General features: G+C 40.5%; 1 protein-coding gene across 5 annotated transcripts in view; it reads left to right on the top strand.

Annotated features, from left to right (window-relative positions):
- SMG5 (SMG5 nonsense mediated mRNA decay factor) overlaps positions 1–19,731 on the top strand; it is a 72,431-nt gene that overhangs the window by 11,354 nt on the left and 41,346 nt on the right. For 3 of the 5 annotated variants that reach the window (XM_032949180.2, XM_032949190.2, XM_032949216.2), the window contains exons 12-19: positions 60–388; positions 811–1,102; positions 3,556–3,783; positions 3,941–3,973; positions 4,418–4,608; positions 4,809–4,884; positions 5,194–5,375; positions 18,016–18,207. In XM_032949180.2, the coding sequence (XP_032805071.1) occupies positions 60–388; positions 811–1,102; positions 3,556–3,783; positions 3,941–3,973; positions 4,418–4,608; positions 4,809–4,884; positions 5,194–5,375; positions 18,016–18,207 (1,523 nt within the window). The remainder of the gene's footprint in view (positions 1–59; positions 389–810; positions 1,103–3,555; positions 3,784–3,940; positions 3,974–4,417; positions 4,609–4,808; positions 4,885–5,193; positions 5,376–18,015; positions 18,208–19,731) is intronic. The other 2 variants (XM_032949199.2, XM_032949207.2) reach the window with 2 other exon arrangements.

Genomic DNA, 19,731 nt, shown 5'->3' on the forward strand with positions numbered 1-19,731 from the left:
ACAATGATGGTCATCAGATGGATCACATCAATCACTAACAAACTTTAAAAACACTACAGATGGGAACACACTGGTCAACAAGACTGGAAGGTCAGCTTCAGCTGCACGCCCTGGCACAGAGGAAGTTACCGGCAGAGCGGCACTAAAGGACGAGGCTTCTGCTCCGGTTGAAGCTCAGTCATCAGCGGTGGTCGAGTCAGTGCCACCTCCCCTGCAAAAAAAGCGTGGTAAGCTCGAGCCAAAGACGTCGCGGCTGCGCTGGCGCCGTAGGAGGAGAGGCAGTGGCTCCGGAGAGAGTGACTTGAGCGAAGACTTCGACTCGGATGATGATGGTGATGAAGGAGGAGACCGTGGTGACGGAGAGAGTGAAGGGGCTTCAAATTCAGAGGTACAGTCCTGGCTACAGTCACTTAAGATGACTCACTCGGCTTATTCTTCCCACAACAAATTCAATCCTGCAGGGTGAATCGCTCATGAATTTAGGTTGGCAATGCAGTTGGGTGTATTGTAATGAGTGGCAGCTTAAGGTGGGCTTTATTGAAAAAAAAAGTATTTTCTCAGTATGTTAGTTCATCCCTATTGCATTTAAACTCAATTCACATTTTGTACAAAAGGACAGCAGCATAGTTAACCATTTAGAGTATGCTTATTGGTGTTGTTAATTGTGATAATGGTGGTAGTGTTATGGTATGCCATTTATTGTGTAAGTACGTATGTTGAACTTCTTTCACACTGTATGTAGCCAACTCTGTTGATGTTGCCGATTGTCAATGTGGTGTTGTCGGTGAGAAATCTCACTACTAATGACAGTTTTGCCTTCAGGAGGAGGATGAGGAGGTAGCGGCTGCATTTGGCTCAGATTCTGAGTCGGATATGAACAGCCAGGAGTCTCGGTCAGACCTTGATGATGTGGACGGCGAAGATGACGAAGAGGAAGAAGAAGAGGCAGAAGATAAAGAGGAGGATGATGTGGACAACGAAAAAGAAGAGAAAAATAAAATCTTGAAGGTGTCAGAAGACGTGCAGCGGATTAAAGAGGTGGAAGGACAAGCTGACGGAACCAAGGAGGCTGACTGCACAAAGCAAGAGAGCTCACAAATTGGTGCGTGTTTATAAAGCATTTTTGAAAATCCACCAATAGCTCAAATCCAGTGATCAGGAAATGTCCCACTGAGCCAAGTTAAATACAGTAGACTGTACAATAATCACTACTTCCCAGTACTTTCTGGAGGTATCCACTGTGTAATTCGGCATTTGAGAATTAAAGACCCATTCATATAATATGTAAGAGGTGAGAGCTCGTTGAGACAAGGAGTTTTCAAAGCAGACTTGGATTAAATATAAAACATCAATAGTGTATTCATACTATACACTATGCATGTCTGACGTTTACACCAATATGTATACCGAGGGCAGTCATTGAAGGTAGATGGGGATAGAAATATATTTAAAATACTTACTTGGATAATGAAAAGCAACATACAATTGTGCCTAACGTGGACAGTTTATTTTTGGAAAGTTTAAAGTGCTATTATCGGGGTATATAACCTGATAGATGTGGATTAGAACCTTGGACATCGACAAAGAAAATGTAACAACATTTTAAAAACTAGCCGATAGCCTGTCCAAGGACGGGTGTATTGCAGTTCATCTGAAATATTAAATCGAAAATAATGACCCCCTCATGGTTAAATTTTGACTTAACTTTCGTTACTGCAGGAATTCATTTTCTTTGGTTCTTTCGGTAAAGTCACGTAGATAGAAAAATTATAATAAAAATAATAAAAACAAAAACCACTAATGTAGACTGTAGCCTGGTTCTTAACCTCGGTGGGCGTACTGGCATTTATTTTATGTTAATTATTTTTTATTAACTTTATTTTTATTACCACTCATGATTATTAATGAGGGAGTGGGGGTGGGGTTCACATGAGTGACGTCATCAGCTCATTCATGAGGGGGGGTGCCCCATGTGGCATGATGTCACCCGCTAATGATTATTAATGAGGGGGGGGTGACTCACGTCATCCGCTCCTGATTATTAATGAGGGGGGTGCTCCATGTGGAGTGACGTCACACGCGAGACACAGGCTTTTTTGGCTCGTTATATTAGTTGCTGCGTTGATTTCTTTACTAGCTTTATTTTCCACAAAGAAAGGTAAAAATGAAAGCTAATTTGCGTAAACAAATTTTTGTTTCCGCTTCACCTTCATGCGGAGTGACGTCACCCCTTCATGATTATTAATGACGGAGGGGGGGGGGTCCATGTGGAGGACCCCACCTGTTCATGATTATTAATGAGGGGGGCTGGTCGACGTGGAGTGACGTCACGTGCGTGACACACATTCTTGGCTCATTATATTAGTGATGCACTAAGAAGCTTGGCAAGGCATGTTTTGAATTACATTGAGGGAGGAATTCATGGATCAAATACAATATGCAAGTTAGAGTTATCATATTGACTGGTAAGTTATTGTCTTGCCAGTCAACATTGGCTTGAGTAGACGACATATTTCGTGAAGGGACTAATGACGGAATGACAGCCAAGGCAATGTCCACTGCGGAGATGGAGCAATGCGATCAGCTCATGAGCAGGGACTCGATGGGTTACGGCATCATCAAACCGAGGGAGATGATGAATGCTTGGGGAGCATTCGTTTCCAGTAGTGAATAGGTCAGTGCTGATAATGTTGAACAGTGTGTTCGTGTCATCACCCATATCTAACCATAAAAAATTGCAACATCTTAATTCTGAAGCTTTATTACCATACCTCTCCATCAGGGTTCACCCACTCCTCCCTGGCAAAATATATTTGTTCAACCAATCTTAAACAGCGTAAATAATTAACACAAAATATCATTAATGGGAATGTTATAGTTATAGGTTATTTAACCTAAACAGTTTTGTTTTGTAATAGATTAGTGCCCCACAGCCTTGTTCGTGCCACTCGGCACAAAGAGACTTAACACCCAGCAGTTAGCACGAGGTATTGTATAACAAGAAAGAAGAATAGCAAATGTTACACACCCACATCATCCCTTGAGCACACACAATGCCCTTTTATCATTTAAATATAGTACTAAAATTGTGTAATAACGCATTATTCATAGTTTGTCTGACACATGCATGAATGTTCTCTTTTTGTAATTACATCACTATTCCAAAATGCTGACGATTAGCGGCACTGGAAGAGCTAATAAAAATGACATTTCCATCATATATATTGCACCTTGTTTATTATACAGGGTGATATATTTTTAGATACGCTACTGATTTATTCTCTACAGGTGGTGAAATGTTGTGAAAGTGATGGCGCCATGCCTTACAGAGTGTTAAAAGATGTATTAATTGTCTATTGACATGGTTGGGAGATGTAGAGGCTCTCAAATAAAATGTTTTACTCATTTTCTATAATTTCTCCATATTTGCTATGAAGGGCTATTGCCTCAAACATTGCCTGTTATATACTTCCCCTTTAAAGGCCGTGTTATGAATTGAATATCGATAAATTGCCTAACCCATCTTCCCTTCACCCTGTGCATTGCAATGGTCAGATACAGTGGCGCAAAACGGGGCACTGACGGCAACAGAGGAAGTGAACTTGGGCACGATCGCAAGCAGCCTGCAGATGTTCCAGTCTAGGCGCAGCTACAGGCTGGCACCCGCCTTTGAACCCAGCACTGTGTCGCAGCCTGCGCAAGATTCACAGCCACTCCCGGTACCCACTGTGGAGGCCGTTAAGCCCAGCGAAAATGGCGAGGACATCCGGCCCATTGACAATGGTAAGTGGCTATGCTAATATCAACTTTTCAAGCAATTGGTTTCTGAAGATAAGTAACTTTAAAGAGGATTAAGTTCAAGTTTACAGCACTTTGGCATCCTTTGATAGCACCAGTGAAATTCTAAGAAAGTAATTTGTTTTGTTTTATTTTTTCCAAGAACAAAACGGCACTCTGGCAGACTTGAATACAGGTAAATATGTATTTGTTGGCATATTCCCAAATACTCTGATACAATTGTTTAGTGTCCTAAATTTAACACATTTGGATATTTACATCACTTTTTAGCAGCACAAGGTAACCTGAGCTAACCTGGCAGGGATATCCCATTATTTTCACACCCTTGGTGACCACTGACTATACATTTTTAACAATGTTTAAATTCACCTATTAATATCAATTCATTGGCTCACAAATTATGCATAGAATCATTGCAATGACTTGGAGAAAAACACTTCATGGACGAGATATCAAACAATTTTAAATACAAAAAAATTTGTAATAGCAAGAAAACAAATCTATTGTTGAATGGAATCCCGACCCTCCGAATCATAACAATTATTCATTGGATCGCTGGGAGGGGGGTGTGGGGAAACTCTTACATGTCTACTATTGACCCCACTCTCACTTAAAATAGGTGCAGCAAATGGAAGTGTGTCGTCGGAGGAGACGCGCAGCACACCCAGTGAGGGCGAGCGAGGGCCGCTGCGAGAGAGAACCACGGACGAGACGCTGGACATCCTGTGCCGCGAAGGGCTCCTGCCCTCTGTCAAAGTGTTCCTTGACTGGCTGCGGATTAACCCAGACATTGTGCGCACATGCGCACCGGTGAGGAACGCTCTCCCACGATGCCGCGTGGCGGAAATGTTTGTGGAATTTGTGTAAACAGCCATAATCTTTAGTTGTTTCTAAATGCAGGTGTCTACTTTGACGTTAAAATGGATTTTAACATTCCGTTGAAAAGCTTTCCTTAACACCTGATTGTTGAAGCCTAATTCATGTGTCGTTGAATTCCTCTTTCACCACAGAGCTCCCAAAACCTCTGGAATCGCCTCTCGGTCCTGCTTAACATTTTGCCTGACAGCGCGAAACTGATGGCGGCAGGTACGCACTTACAAACATGGAAAATATAAAAAATACGAGTTTGTCAAGTAAACATTCATGCAGTGAAATGCATTATAACAGTCATTGTGAACGATTATGGCTGGGTAAAAATATGAACTCGAATTTTTTTTCTTTGTTGTAAATGGTTTGTAACCGTAAATAATCTCCATTCAAAAAGAAACGTTTTATTTTGCCGTTCATACTCACATTTAACAATGTGAGCACGCCTCGCAAGCTTAACACTTTCAATTTTAAGGCAGTATTCACGTTGATAGTGGTGATGCTGTCTGCTTCTGATCGATCGAGCAGGCACGCAGTTGCCACCGGGAGCCGTGCGCTTTGTGAGTGGCTGTGAGAGAGGGGAGCAGCGGCCGGCCGTGGCGCTGCCCGAAGATGTGGCCCTGCGCAGGCTCCTGGCGCTGCGGGAATCCCACGCGCGCATGCTGTCAAGCGAGACTGCTTGGCAAGAGCCACTCTCGCCTCTGCAGCAGGTAGATTACAGCTTTTCTCTTCCCTGCAGCAGGCAGATCACAGTTATAGTCACCTCTGCTCTGTAGTAGATAGAACATTAAGCTGCTATCTGTTCTCTAGTAGGTAGATTACAGATGCGGCCTCCCCTTTGTGGTCTGTAGATAACAGGTAGCACAGTTGGCTGCATATGGTGCAAAATAAATTAAACATGCATACATACAGATATGGTTAACTCCTCAGTAACTGGTGGATTCTATAGTTGTGCCCTAATCTGCAGTACTCTCTTCTGTAGCAGGCAGGCCACAGAACTCCCTTATGCAGAAAGTGGAATTACATTTGCTTTCATCTGCATTATTTTGGTATTTCTGAAGTTTTGTGGTAATGGATTTGGGGAAGTCTTAGAAAAGGGAGTTTTCAGGAGTGAATGCGAGAAAGCGTCTAAAGCAAGAATATGAATCTCATCAGTAGATGTGCTCAGGAAATTGTGGTTATAATATATTGTGTACAAATGGAGGTAAAGTTGACAGATGAGAGGAAAGAAAGAAAGTCCTGGATCATTGAGATCGCCAATGTTTTGAACATTCTTGGAAATAGTAATATCACCATTCATTGAGTGGACATTGAATTTGTAGAACAGCCCCTCCCCTCTGTATTAGATAAATTATATAATGGCTATCCATCTGTAACAGCACGTAGACTTTGGCATGAAAAGCTATCGGTGGCAGCTCACTCGCCTGCAAATACATTAATTGAATATCGAATATAAAAAAATGTTTGCCCACATTATGTACAATGATGCGAACACTTCTAGAAATAATTATTACAGAGGGGAAGGGTGGAGGAGAGAGGAAAGGTGGTAACAAAGTGAGAATGGCTGACAGCATCAGGAAACTGGTTGGTAAATCCTTTGACAAAAGCAGGAAGGGTGGTACAAAATCAAATGCCTGAGGAATATTATGATATATCAATATTGACCTCACAACAAAAGAGATGGTATGAGAAAAAAATAGCTCATGATGTAAACACTAGCAACTGAGTACATAATGTGAAACATTTCTTTATTAAATACATGTGAAGATTTGTTTTGGTTCAATGATTAAAATCAGAGAACACATTTTTTTATTTTAAAATAGTTTTTTTTAAATCATAAATCATGTTAACTATAATAAAATACTTACAAATTTCATCCCGCAAATTTGTTTTAAACCATGGATGTCTGTTATAATTGGGGACCGACAAAACTCCCCAATGAAATTATTTGGTATACAAACTGGAATATATTGCCACGAACTCAAGCCTTGCAATTGACTTTCGATAAGAGGACTACTCTGTGATTATATAAAAGCATCGAGGTGGAGTTTCAGTGGTGAGCTGTTGCTGTGGGCTACGCTGTTGAGTAATAGATAACATTAAGAGCCAGGGCTGCACTAATACCAAGGTTTTTTGGAGTAATGTTTAGGGCACGACTAATATGGCAGAGTGGTTCTTGGGGATTTTTAAAACTAATGTTACGTCTTTTGCAGTTTTTTAATGATACAAATCTTCCAGGTTCCTTCATCAGCCAACATTCTGACTAATTTACGAGATCTCTGCATTTCGAAAGCACCGAAAAAATACAAACATCACTGACAATTTTAAATGGAGATCTAGGCCATAATACCGGCATGTGATGGTCCCCTCTTATTGAGAGTGGTGTGCAATGTTTGATGTTAGCAAGGAAATAGGTTCAGAGTGGGCTTGATGTCCTTTACAAGAATCATGTCATTATTAATGCACCTGCTCCACATTATCAAGGGGAGGGGGATGAGGTGCTCAATTTGGCATCTCTTGATCTTGGAGGGGTGCAATACACCATCCTTTTGAAACAGTCTGAAGACTCGGTGAGGCTTTCCAGGATAAACAATATAATTATTATTCGTTATTATGAACAATAACTTATAGGCCTTGTAACATTCCCAACAGCAGCAAGAGCATAGCTAGCCACTGCTGGATGAAGGCATCCCCAAGCTGTGACCATCCCTCAGTTTCATGATGCAACAGTTAATGTGGCTCCTGGATCTTGTCGTTCCATCTCTGCAGTGGTCATTCTCTTGGGCTTGTTCCCAAATTGGGTTGCCTAGGTCGTTAGGCTCGACCATCGGCCACCTTGTGCGTATGTTGAACTTCTTTCGTACGTAGCCAACCATGCTAATCAGGGGAACCTTGTGTTCTCCCAATGTGTCTGGCTCAAGCTGACTTGCTTCTCTTAAAAGTCAACATGTCTTTATGTGCGATTCAGAGGTCCCCGTTTCCCTGATTCGTGTGCCGTGGGGCCCCCCCACCCCCTGACACGCTCAAGCGAGTGTTCCTTCCAGGGTGATTTATTGGACTCCGCTTTCTTTTTACAGCTGCAATTCTCCATGCTTTGCGCACTTTTCAGCATTTGATCCGTGTTATTTGTCAATGTGCACGTTTCTAATCCAAATATTATAGCAGGTAATGGGCACTGATTGGAAACGTTCCGCTTTAGGGACATTGGTACGTTGATTTTCACTATCAAGTTTTGTTTTCTAAAAGAACTCCAACCTGCTTTTGCGAAAAATTTAAATTGGAGAAATTGATGGGAAATGTTAAACTGGGGTTGTTTTTTCTTTTACATTTTTTTCTGAATTAAAACATCAAAGCTTAGTCACTTGTTGCTCTGCAGTATGATCATTAATCCCCCACTGAAGCTAGTTTAGATCTTGTGGTTAGATGCCTAAAATGACTTGTTTCAAGGCTAAGTAGCATGTGAGATTAATAGTATCACCTTGATGCTTATTGGGGCTGCTGACAAAGTAAAGCCACAAAGGTTTAATGATATACTTATTGGATTAACTTTTTTCGATTGTATATAGTATTTAAAATGGAGTGTATGTGTTTAAAGTAAGTAATTTGTCTCCTAACATGCCAATTTTATATTGACCGTTTTAAGTAAATGGTGTTTTTGTCTTACATAACGGATATCATATGTGATTGCTAGATTACTCACTCAGATATGTAGTATCCAACATTTCTAAATTCTGTACGGTGCTTGAATTATACATGAAAGGGAACATTTAGTTTCCCTGCTGTCCCCGTCTGCTGAATGGCCGAGGCAGGTGGGTGGTGCGCCACTCCACATCACCCAGTTCTCAAACCCCTGCAATGACCCCTGCAGTTGAAGTCCCTTGCCCTGAGTTCCCAAAGGGATGTGCAGAGCTTACCCCCCTGCGCTTTTACAATAGCTGAAGCATTCTTGGTTCTTTCGGTAAAGTCATGTGAGAATTTTATTGTTTTATATTTTTTTAATTGTTTTATTGTTTCCCTTCTACGTGACGTTACCGAAAGAACCAAGAATATGAATCCCTGCAGTCACGAAAGCTTTAAATCAAAATAGCTGAAGCATTTCGTCAGCCGTCCATTTGTAGCCCACGGTGTGCCATTTTGGCTTATTTCGCCCTTCCAGCAGTGTGACTATCATCTTCACAGCAGCAGCTTTTGGCTAACCATCGAACAAAGACGGTCACTGCATCGTGCACGCTTTCGGATGCGCTTCTGCGATCATCTGGAACGCTCTTCAGATATTAGGAAGCCACTGGATCTATGCACTTTTAAATATAGATTGACAGCTCTATTTCTTTAGAACTGCTTTTGTGTTTAGTTTATTGTCCTTCCCCCACCTCCGATTAGCATGGTTCACTACATACAGTGCTCAAGAAGTTCAACATAGATACACAGCTGTATAAAAAAAAACTTTCCATGTAGATGACAACGTGAGTGATTTGTGTAGCAGCAGTTAATTTTACTATGACATTTGATCTGATTGTATGCTTCAGTCTCCCCATTCGCGATTCCTTTTTGATTTGTTCCCCCTCTCAAATGCTATCTCAACACTTTTGTTTTGAGATTATCATTGCTTCTGGTAAATATTCTACCCACGTCCATTTGAAAGTAGGTGTGAATTCTCAGGTTCTTGTTTGCTTTTCAATCTGTGCACTTTTTTTGTCGAACTGAGTACTGTAAGTCTAAGCATAGACTTGTATTTAGTCTGTTTAACACGTAGGCTTTCGCGACCAATATTATTCATAATATTAGTCTTTTTTTTAACGGTTTAATCGTTGTTTCCAAGTTTATGATCCATGTAATATTTTCTCCCCCGATATGTGTTGTGAAGTATTGTTAAACAGCCGCAATGACCAATATGACATGGTGAGGCCTTCATCCAGCAGTGGATTGACATAACGGCTGTGAATTTATTTTTTACATGTAAAGATGACTATTCAGATCAAGTAATAATTTATCACTTAGTTTTGTAATGAGTTTTTTAATATATATATATTTTTAGAAAAACAAATGATATAGTATTATTTAAATTTTCACATAAAATGCCTGAAAAACAAAAAAAGAATGACCTTGCATTATGTACAGCATCACAGTGTCATGTTAGTTTGAAATTTAACGCACTGGTATTTAACTTTATAAAATGAAGAAACCTTATCTTCCTTCTCCTATGTGCCCCAAAATCTGTGGTACATGTTGTGCTCAGATTTCCAGATAGTATTGGTGCTCAGCTGCTAATGGGACTGTTATTTTGGAAGAAAGGTCACATGCCCTGCCTGTGCAGGTTTTTATTTCACTAATTTAATTACATGCAGTTCACGTGCATCCTTGTTTATTTGAAAGCGTTAGTGCTGCTGACTATTAACAAAGGAAGCATGGCAGTTGCATGGATGCTCAAATCAGAAATAATGCAAAGTGCGAGCACCTTAGTCGTTGGCTTCCAAGCTGCTTTGGCTTCAGGTTGCTGAAAGAATACATTACGTATAAGGTTGCGCTCATTCCACACAAAGTGCTTGCCACAAATGAACCACAATACTTTGCTTCTCTTGTCAAGAGCATAAACCATCACACAAACTCCGGTCATCCTCGCAGCAGCATTTGGCTAGCCATCGAACAAAGATGGTCACTGCATCGCATGCTTTTATATGCACTTCTACGGCCGTCTGGAACGCTCTTCCTTCTGATATCTAGGAAGCCACTGGAGCTATGCACTTTTAAATGTAGATTGAAAACTCAATTGCTTTAGAAGTGTTTTTGTGTTTTGTTTGTTGTCCTTCCCCCACACCTAATTAGCACTGTTGGCTACATACGGTGCAAAAGAAGTTCAACATACATACACACTTAGTGATCAATACAGCGTCATTCGTATCGCATAAACATTAATGCGGTGTGCTTGAGATTACAATTTTCATCATTAACAGATTTGGATTATTAAAAAAAAAAATTCATTATAAAGCAAATCTCAATGCACATCATTACCAATGCGGATGCTCATTCGTTTCTTTAAGACGGATGTAACCCAAAAAGACAAACAATGATCATTTTACTCATTGGTTTTTTCGGTAAAGTCACGTATGTAGAAATACCATAAAATTATATTAAAATTATATTAAAATAAATTATGGTATTTCTACATACGTGACTTTACCGAAAAAACCAATGAGGAATTTATGCAGTCACGAAAGCTTTAATTCTTTATTAATGCTCATTTTCTTGGTACGGAACTAGGCTGTGTGTCTCAAGCTGTTTGAAACCAGCCTAATAATGAGAAAACAAGATGTTCAACTGATTTAAGTGTTTCCACTGCATTGACATGAAAGCGCATGTCAGTGACATCACAATGACATAAGTAGTGTGTCATAATGGCACAATTGTAAGCTTTATTGTCTTTTCTTCTTTAGAAGAGTTTCAAATTAATTTAGTCAGCCTGAAATAATCACATTTCACAGACACAGTTCGTTGAAGTAAGTATCTTCGATATGAGAGCTATTTGCTTATTTGTTTGTCGTGAATTCACGCTTCCATGCAAGACACAATGGAGACAATACTGTACAAAGGTAGCCCTTGCAACAACGCGTCACCCGTTGAGCTGCTAACTCTGCTGAGTGCTATCCCTGGCCTCCACGAGGGGGGTTCCAAACCGGGCGGCTTTGCATCCGCTCCTCTGCCTGGCAACGGGCACTGGCTGGGCCCAGCCAGCTCCCCTGGGGGCCACTTCATGTGCGACTCGGAGGTCCCCGTTTCCCTGACTCGTGTGCCATGGGGCCCCCACCAGACACGCTCAAGCGAGCGGTGCGGTGAGGGTGATGTGTTGGACCCCCCTGCATGCGTCTCGATTCACACTCTCTTTGACGTGTCGCCAGCAGTGCCTGGTGGGAGACCATTGTGTCGTCACTAATGAGTAGGAGGTAGTGCTGTGGGTGGGGGGGGGGGTGTTTGCTAAGCTGGCTTAACAAACAGTAGTGCATAATGACGGCAGATGTTTTTCTCATCCATGCCGTTTGGCCGTTAATCGTGCTGCATTAATTTGGAAAATTCTGGCTTTTCAATACAATGCCAGGTTTAACCGGTGAGCTGTGAAGAAATAAAAAACCTTTGAAGTGGCAGTAATTTTTGACGAGCTAAGGAGCCACAGTTATTTCTTTCTTTTGTAATAATTAAAATATCAATTGTTGCCTGATGGTTACATTCAGAGATGAGTTGATGAATACAATGAGAGTAAACTAATTCATAAATAAAACCGTGGCAGTAATCAAGTGATGAAAACATTTTTAATATGTACAAAATCAATTTTTACGTGATTAGTGTTGTTAAATATTAAATGTTCGTGCATTGCATCATGAGTCAGCTATACTACACCCAGAACATTATGCATCATTGATTGCTTTTATATTACCACTACAATTCCAGGTTGTTTAAAAAACATTACTAATACAGTGAGGGAAAAAAAGTATTTGATCCCCTGCTGATTTTGTACGTTTGCCCACTGACAAAGAAATGATCAGTCTATAATTTTAATGGTAGATTTATTTGAACAGTGAGAGACAGAATAACAACAACAAAAATCCAGAAAAACGCATGTCAAAAATGTTATAAATTGATTTGCATTTTAATGAGGGAAATAAGTATTTGACCCCTCTGCAAAACATGACTTAGTACTGGGTGGCAAAACGCTTGTTGGTAATCACAGGGGTGAGACGTTTCTTGTAGTTGGCCACCAGGTTTGCATACATCTCAGGAGGGATTTTGTCCCACTCCTCTTTGCAGATCTTCTCCAAGTCATTAAGGTTTCGAGGCTGACGTTTGGCAACTCGAACCTTCAGCTCCCTCCACAGATTTTCTATGGGATTAAGGTCTGGAGACTGGCTAGGCCACTCCAGGACCTTAATGTGCTTCTTCTTGAGCCACCTTGCGGGCGCTGCAGGATTTCAGTCCTTCACGGCGTAGTGTGTTACCAATTGTTTTCTTGGTGACTATGGTCCAAGCTGCCTCGAGATCATTGACAAGATCCTCCCGTGTAGTTCTGGGCTGATTCCTCACCGTTCTCATGATCATTGCAACTCCATGAGGTGAGATCTTGCATGGAGCCCCAGGCCGAGGGAGATTGACAGTTCTTTTGTGTTTCTTCCATTTGCGAATAATCGTACCAACTGTTGTCCCCTTCTCACCAAGCTGCTTGGCAATGGTCTTGTAGCCCATTCCAGCCTTGTGTAGGTCTACAATCTTGTCCCTGACATCCTTGGAGAGCTCTTTGGTCTTGGCCATGGTGGAGAGTTTGGAATCTGAATGATTGGTTGCTTCTGTGGACAGGTGTCTTTTATACAGGTAACAAGCTGAGATTAGGAGCACTCCCTTTAAGAGTGTGCTCCTAATCTCAGCTCGTTACCTGTATAAAAGACACCTGGGAGCCAGAAATCTTTCTGATTGAGAGGGGGTCAAATACTTATTTCCCTCATTAAAATGCAAATCAATTTATAACATTTTTGACATGCGTTTTTCTGGATTTTGTTGTTATTCTGTCTCTCACTGTTCAAATAAACCTACCATTAAAATTATAGACTGATCATTTCTTTGTCAGTGGGCAAACGTACAAGATCAGCAGGGGATCAAATACTTTTTTCCCTCACTGTAAGGGGTTTAAGTCAATGGGCAACCGAGATGTTGCCATGGAGCCCACAGTCTCTGGGACGCTCTTCCACGAGATCTCAGGATCTCTGACATTTTCCCACACGTCTCAAAACGTATTTATACACTTATGTTTATTCTTTTAGTTAACTTTTAGTTAATTCAGTAAATGTAATTTAGCATTCATTTATTGTTTTCACAAGTATTTTTTTTTTTGCTCAGCGTTTGCTGCTGCTGTCTTGTACAGCGCTTCCAGATCCTGTATGAAGGTTGCTATATAAATATAATTATTATGATAATTAACTAAAAATACTGTCAAAACCCATCTTTGCAAATGCTGCAACTGTTATACTTAATCTCTGTAAAGCCACAAGCTTAGCAACCATATTTTTGGTTCTTTTGGTAAAGTCACGATACGCCGTGGTTTTTTTGCTTTTATTTGTAATATTTTTATTTATTTTTATTTTCTATCTACATGACTTTACCGAAAGAACCAAGAATTTTAATTCCTGCAGTCACGAAAGTTTTAAGTCAAAATCTTAATCGTACCCCACGTTACCACCTGTGGTGACGCCGATGATTGATGAAACGCAAAATGAACTGAATGTGGTGATACATGACACCTGTATGGCATTTGCGCAATGAGTGGCACACACCTAAACCATTTAACAGAATGCTATATGCCAATAGTTTAGTAATTAATATTTAGGCGCCTGCTTATCTAAAGATATGCTTCTTAGATATTAGTGGAAATCTCTTCTGAAAATGTAGTTTGAATAATGATTACTGCTTTACTTGCCAGAGGTATAATGATTCACTCTCCCGAGGCTTCGATAGATTGTTACCATTTGGGGTAATGATGAAATAAAAAAGTTCTAAAGCATTGTTTTGAATTTAGTGGCCACTAGTGGCTACAGGGGTCGCATTCAGCCATAACATATAACATACCCATTTGAAGAACATAGATTTTTATGTGTACTATTCAACGCCTGTTTTGTGAGCTTAGGAAATTATTAATCGATGAACGGATACTGTTGCACCTCTCATAGTCTAAAATATCTCCCATTGTAGGGTCAAAGAATGTAGGAGCGACCTCTATTCGAAGCTTTCAGAATTGCATCCTTGCCATTTGACCTCATGATCAGGAAATCAGTTCCCTGGCATGACAATTGTGGGCATAAATCGTCTTGGTATGCTTGGGGTTCACGATTACCTAATAATGGCTCATTCCTATTCAAATTTGATTAAGTAGCACCAGGTCTGGTTGGTTTTCTGATCGAATTTAATGTTTAAATTTTTTTTATAATAATTTCACCATCCAAAATGGTTCGTCATCATTAACACATGTAATACTTGAACAGATTAATGTTGGTATTAAGATGTCTATATTATGATGCAACATATGTTATTTTACTGATATTTTGAGATTGTGAACATTAGATACCAGTCTAATAATGCATACAAGTTCCTGTAAATGTCAATTGCTGCACAACCCTTTTAATTCTTTCTTTAACGTTTACCTCTGGCTCTCTCGGCAGATTTTGCTGAATATGCACCAGATTGCCAAATGACACCTTCAATGCTTTGGCTATAATTACACCATGTCTTGCAGGGTAAAAAGACTCTTTATGGCATTGTTTACCCTAAAGGGCTGCCCTATAAATCATCGAGAGTGGAATGCATCTGGTGCTAAAAAGCACACGGGGGAATCAGGCTGGTCTGGGCAATGGTGTGAAATTTAGAGCAGCACAAATAACTGGAGATGAGTTACAACACGCTGCCACGACCTGAGAAAGTGTCTCCATTCACGTCAGCAGTTACGTCGGAGCGACTTGTAACCGGAGAGTGTGGGGGCCCTCTTGGCTGATATTCAGGCCCACTTGTCTCCAACCGTCATGGCCTCGAGTCTTAAGGCAGGGTCGTGGATGAGTGGGAATGGAACAGGAGTATTTTCCTTTAGAAGGATGCTCTTGGTTCTGTATGGCTGGGGACGCATAAAAAAAACCTGGACCAGATAGTGGCATTTTCGCCGTGCGGAGGTTGTGACGCATGTAGGGTACTGTGCGTATCACGTGAATTTCCTGCCATCATCACTGGCTCAACTGACAGTGTGGTCTGCGTGGCAGGTGCGTTGTCAGGGCCAGTGGGTGCGTTAAAGCCGGACACTTGAGTGGAGTCTCCTACATTCTGTGCGTGTCCTCGTGACCTCGTTTTTGATTAAGTGTTTTTTAGTGTCGCCCAACACGCTTCGTTTGGGATTGGTTATATAAAGCAACAACGAGTAACCGCGTGTGGCATTATCGACGTACAACATCAAATGGACTGCATTAACAAATGGCAAACAGGTGTTACGCTGGTCTCAAAGTGCCAGCCGTGGGAAGATGCAGTGCACTATTGTGTTTAGAGCTTCAAAGTCCAAATAATTGTCTGTCTTTATAATGAGTGCAGCGAAAATAAGGAAAGACTATCACATATTTATGGAAGCAAACACGGTAGTTAAATATACGAGGTATCGAGAACATAAATGTTCATTTAGGCATTTGAAGCAGTAGAGTTGAAGTAAAGATTTCCGTTAGTGCTAAACTTGATGGAAGGTTGAAGGTAAATGGAACAAATTTAATTTGAGAGCAGAGTGTTATGTAACAGCAGTGGCGTGAAGATTAGAAGACAGGTGATGTTCAGGTGATCTTTAACCACTTAAAGAAACATGACCTAACGGTCACGCATTCCCCGCTTGTTGTAGAGTTTTATGTTTTGAATCCAACAGCTGCCCTGAATCATACTGCGGGTGTGTTAACCGTAAAACAATATGCGCTGTCTGTTTTAACAGTGGACGTTAAAGATCCCTACTGGCAGACGACAGAAGTTAGGCAATCGTTGGCACTGGTGTCTAGCTGCCATTTCGTTTGTCTGTGGTTTCCTGCCCCAACGAGCTAGATGGACCGAATGGCCCACGCTCATTTGTAACGTTTCTGAGATTCAGATCCATAACTGTAACTCTGACGCTACACATTGCATAATGGATTGCGCTGGTGCATATGGTAGACAGATGACACTTGAAAAAAAGTGTCCCATTTTTAGGACATGTTTTTCGTAAATGTTTAAGCACCTACGTTTTCCAATTTTTTTATGGTTATTCCTATTGGGTTGCCAGAAAATGAAAATGCCTCCTGCAGGACAGAGACAATGGAGAGCATTGTCATTCCTGTGAAATTTACAGCAGCGTTTAGCCAGGGAACGTGACCCATTGCCATTGCATGGGCCAGGGCACTCTGCTTAGCCTCTGTCCATTCCGCATGTTTCACGCTCTCAGACTTGAGAAAAAAAATGTTTTGCATGGTGTGAACGGGTTGGTGTTCCGTTGCCAGCTAAAGCTGTCGTAAACCCAATGCATCGCGAGAATGTTAACAAAGAGGGGCTAGATGGTGGTTGCGTGTTTGGAAGCAGAGACACACATGTACAGGGAAAGGAGGGCTAATGATCATATGCTCCCAAGTGCTCTTCAATATATGTTTTGTATACATATTTTTGTGGGTGTGTAATCCAATAGACAGCCGATTGGCACGAGCTGAGGCGAGATGTTTTATTTATGTGCTACCCTTGCTCATCAGCCCATGAGGCGCTTGCAGCAATGGGCCATGTAAAGGAGTGTTTTATGTAGAAAAAAACATCTGGGAGGTCGATTGTTTTGTTTCCTCTTATGGCAGGCTGAGTATAACTTTGTTTCATATGGTTCTAAAAGTTAATTCTATTAACACCTGTCTTGTATGAATTTTATTAGGTCTTTTTCAAGCATTGGAAAAAAGCCTTGTTTCAATATTTTTCTTTTTTAAATCGTACTTTGAGATTATTATTTTTTGCTGCACAGCTCAACAAATACATTTTGGCTTGTCCAGGGCTACAAGCCGAAGGTAGTAGGAGATAAAAAGTTGGACAGGCTGAAGGCTTATATTTAATACATTTATTTTTTTAAGTTGCCTATTGGTTGCAGAAACATTCTCATGGGAACTTTTGAACATTAATTCACTTTGTCAAAAATGACACAGACATCGACTGGTCCTGAGGAACTTTTTTTGTGATTGTTAGAGTTGTGGTTGTAAATCTCCTGTAATGTCCAACATCTTCAGACATAATCGCATTTAGACGCTATGTAAATCTAAATCGTAAATGTGAGCATTGTTCTAACACGGGGGTCCAAAATATAAACAAAAAGGTTATTTCAAGAATAAAAATTATCTATTTTGTCATGATTACATTTCATGAAAGAAAATCGTTATATTTCAAACATTAATTATCTTAAACCGTTCACTGAGGACATACACATCCCATTTGGTTCAACAACTTTTGAAAAGATTTCAACTGTTGCATTGGATATGCATAACCACAAGATGGAAATGTTTCACTACCATCATTGACATCATTTCTAAATAAGTGCCACTGCCTACAACGGTAGCTTATACTGTATATGTTTTTCAGTTAATTGTGATTGTTGATTATTATGATGGTAAAGCAGTTTACAGCCCTTAAACGAGTTGTTTCTTTAAATTTATATTGAGTCTGTGTTGCAGAAAATATCTCTTTTGCACCTGGGTCTCCCTTGCAAAAGAGATGTTTGTATCAATTGTCTTTGAATTGGTTTTTACATACAGATTATGATGATGATGTTTGACGATGATGATTATTCAATCCCTCCAGACTGTGGTGCGTGCCGCATGTCTGCGATGCATGGGGCATCACTTTGCTGCACTCAACACGGGCGTCCTGCATTACAGCACCGAGCTGAGCATCTTTCTGGGGAGCAGCAGTGCCGTGGAGCCAGAGGGCGGCATGGGAGAAGACACCGGTGTAAAGGATGCCATGCAGCAAGCTGAGATGCAGCTTAAGATGGTGAGTTGCATTTCCAGTTTGCTCTTCTGCTTCCAGCCTCTCCTTCCACTTTTCTGGGTTTGCTTGGGCAGGTAGAGGGATTGACTTGTATTAGGTTTTATGATTTCGGTTTTGCACTTTCAATATTCATCCTAAAAATGCAATATTGCCAGAGGAATGAGAAGGGAATCGAAAGAAGAGGGGAGTCAAATACGTATAAGAACATCGGGTAATATTAATAGATACATTCATTTCCATTAAACTAGTAAAACAATTTTGATGAAATTAAGTGTTTTTTTTCTCATTAGAGCTTACATGAGCTTATGATTTTAACAATAAGACTTGGGTGGCAAAGGCTGGCTCTTGTAAATGCCAATTGGTGTTTAAAACTCACTTAACAGCCAGAACTTAAACTTTAGTGATTTCCTGCGGTATTACCTTGCAGCTGCATGAATCAAATCTGAGTGGACCCCATTTAAAGCCACCACAGCGGCAATCACGCCAACCACTAGGCTACAAACCTGGATTCTTTATTTTTAATAACTATTTCAAATAAAAGTAATTGATGCACGCCCCACAAATTAGATTTCTTGTGTTTTTTGCAAGGAATACCCAGTTATAGGCGAAACAAAAACTGCTTAATTAACACAAGGATTACATGCAATAACAAAAATGCAAGTAGATACATAATCAAATATCAGTGAATAAAATATGCATATTGTCATGTATGTACCCATCCAGAATTTTTGGTGTAGCATCCACAGATGCGGATGTAATTGATGGTGGGGGGAAACAGATTATTAGATGGCGGTTTAATTTATCCCAACCGGTCACTGCTCTGGAGGGACATCGCTGCACTCCGTCTCTAACCCACCCACACTTGCCAACACTCATCCACTTTCCCAAACAACTTAGTTCCCCACCTGCCGAGAAAATCTCCACTTGTTCTTTTTTCCCCCGTATCCGAAACACCAAAACCCAGACTGGAAGCGTAATTAGAATTATGTTGGTGTATTTTGTTTTAATCTCTCCCTTTTGCCCACCGTGGCCTTTTTCATATTCTAATGTCTGTTCTTGTACACAATCAGGCTATCTTTGTAAATAACTCTTTAACTCTTCACCCAAGCTTTACTAAATTATTACAACATCATGGTTGGCTTGTGTGCAGGCACGCATGTTTTTCTTTCTTCAAAGTTGCTGTATAGCCTGACAGTTATGGCATCCATTTTGGACTCTGTATTCCAGTCCCTTTATCAGCATTTTTATGCAAATACTGACAAAGTGAAATGTTGCCAGTGGATGAAATTCCCAACTGAGCAAGCTCAGGCGTGTATGCCTTGTTATAAAATTGATGGTATGTGGCTGGGGATGAAATTCTCATGTCAGCATTGTAGGGTGAACCAGTCAGTATTTATATAAAGGTATGTTTATATAAACATTTGTAAGATGTTGGCAACTAATATCTGGAATTTCTTAAAATTCACAGGAGTCCATTTTATCGTGCAGTGTATTTTGTAGGTGTATTTGACCAATGATAAACCTTTA

The sequence above is a fragment of the Petromyzon marinus genome, chromosome 1 (genome assembly GCF_048934315.1).
Source record: "Petromyzon marinus isolate PM22_M1 ecotype Great Lakes invasive population chromosome 1, UKy_Petmar_22M1.pri1.0, whole genome shotgun sequence".
NCBI classification, from domain to species: domain Eukaryota; kingdom Metazoa; phylum Chordata; class Hyperoartia; order Petromyzontiformes; family Petromyzontidae; genus Petromyzon; species Petromyzon marinus.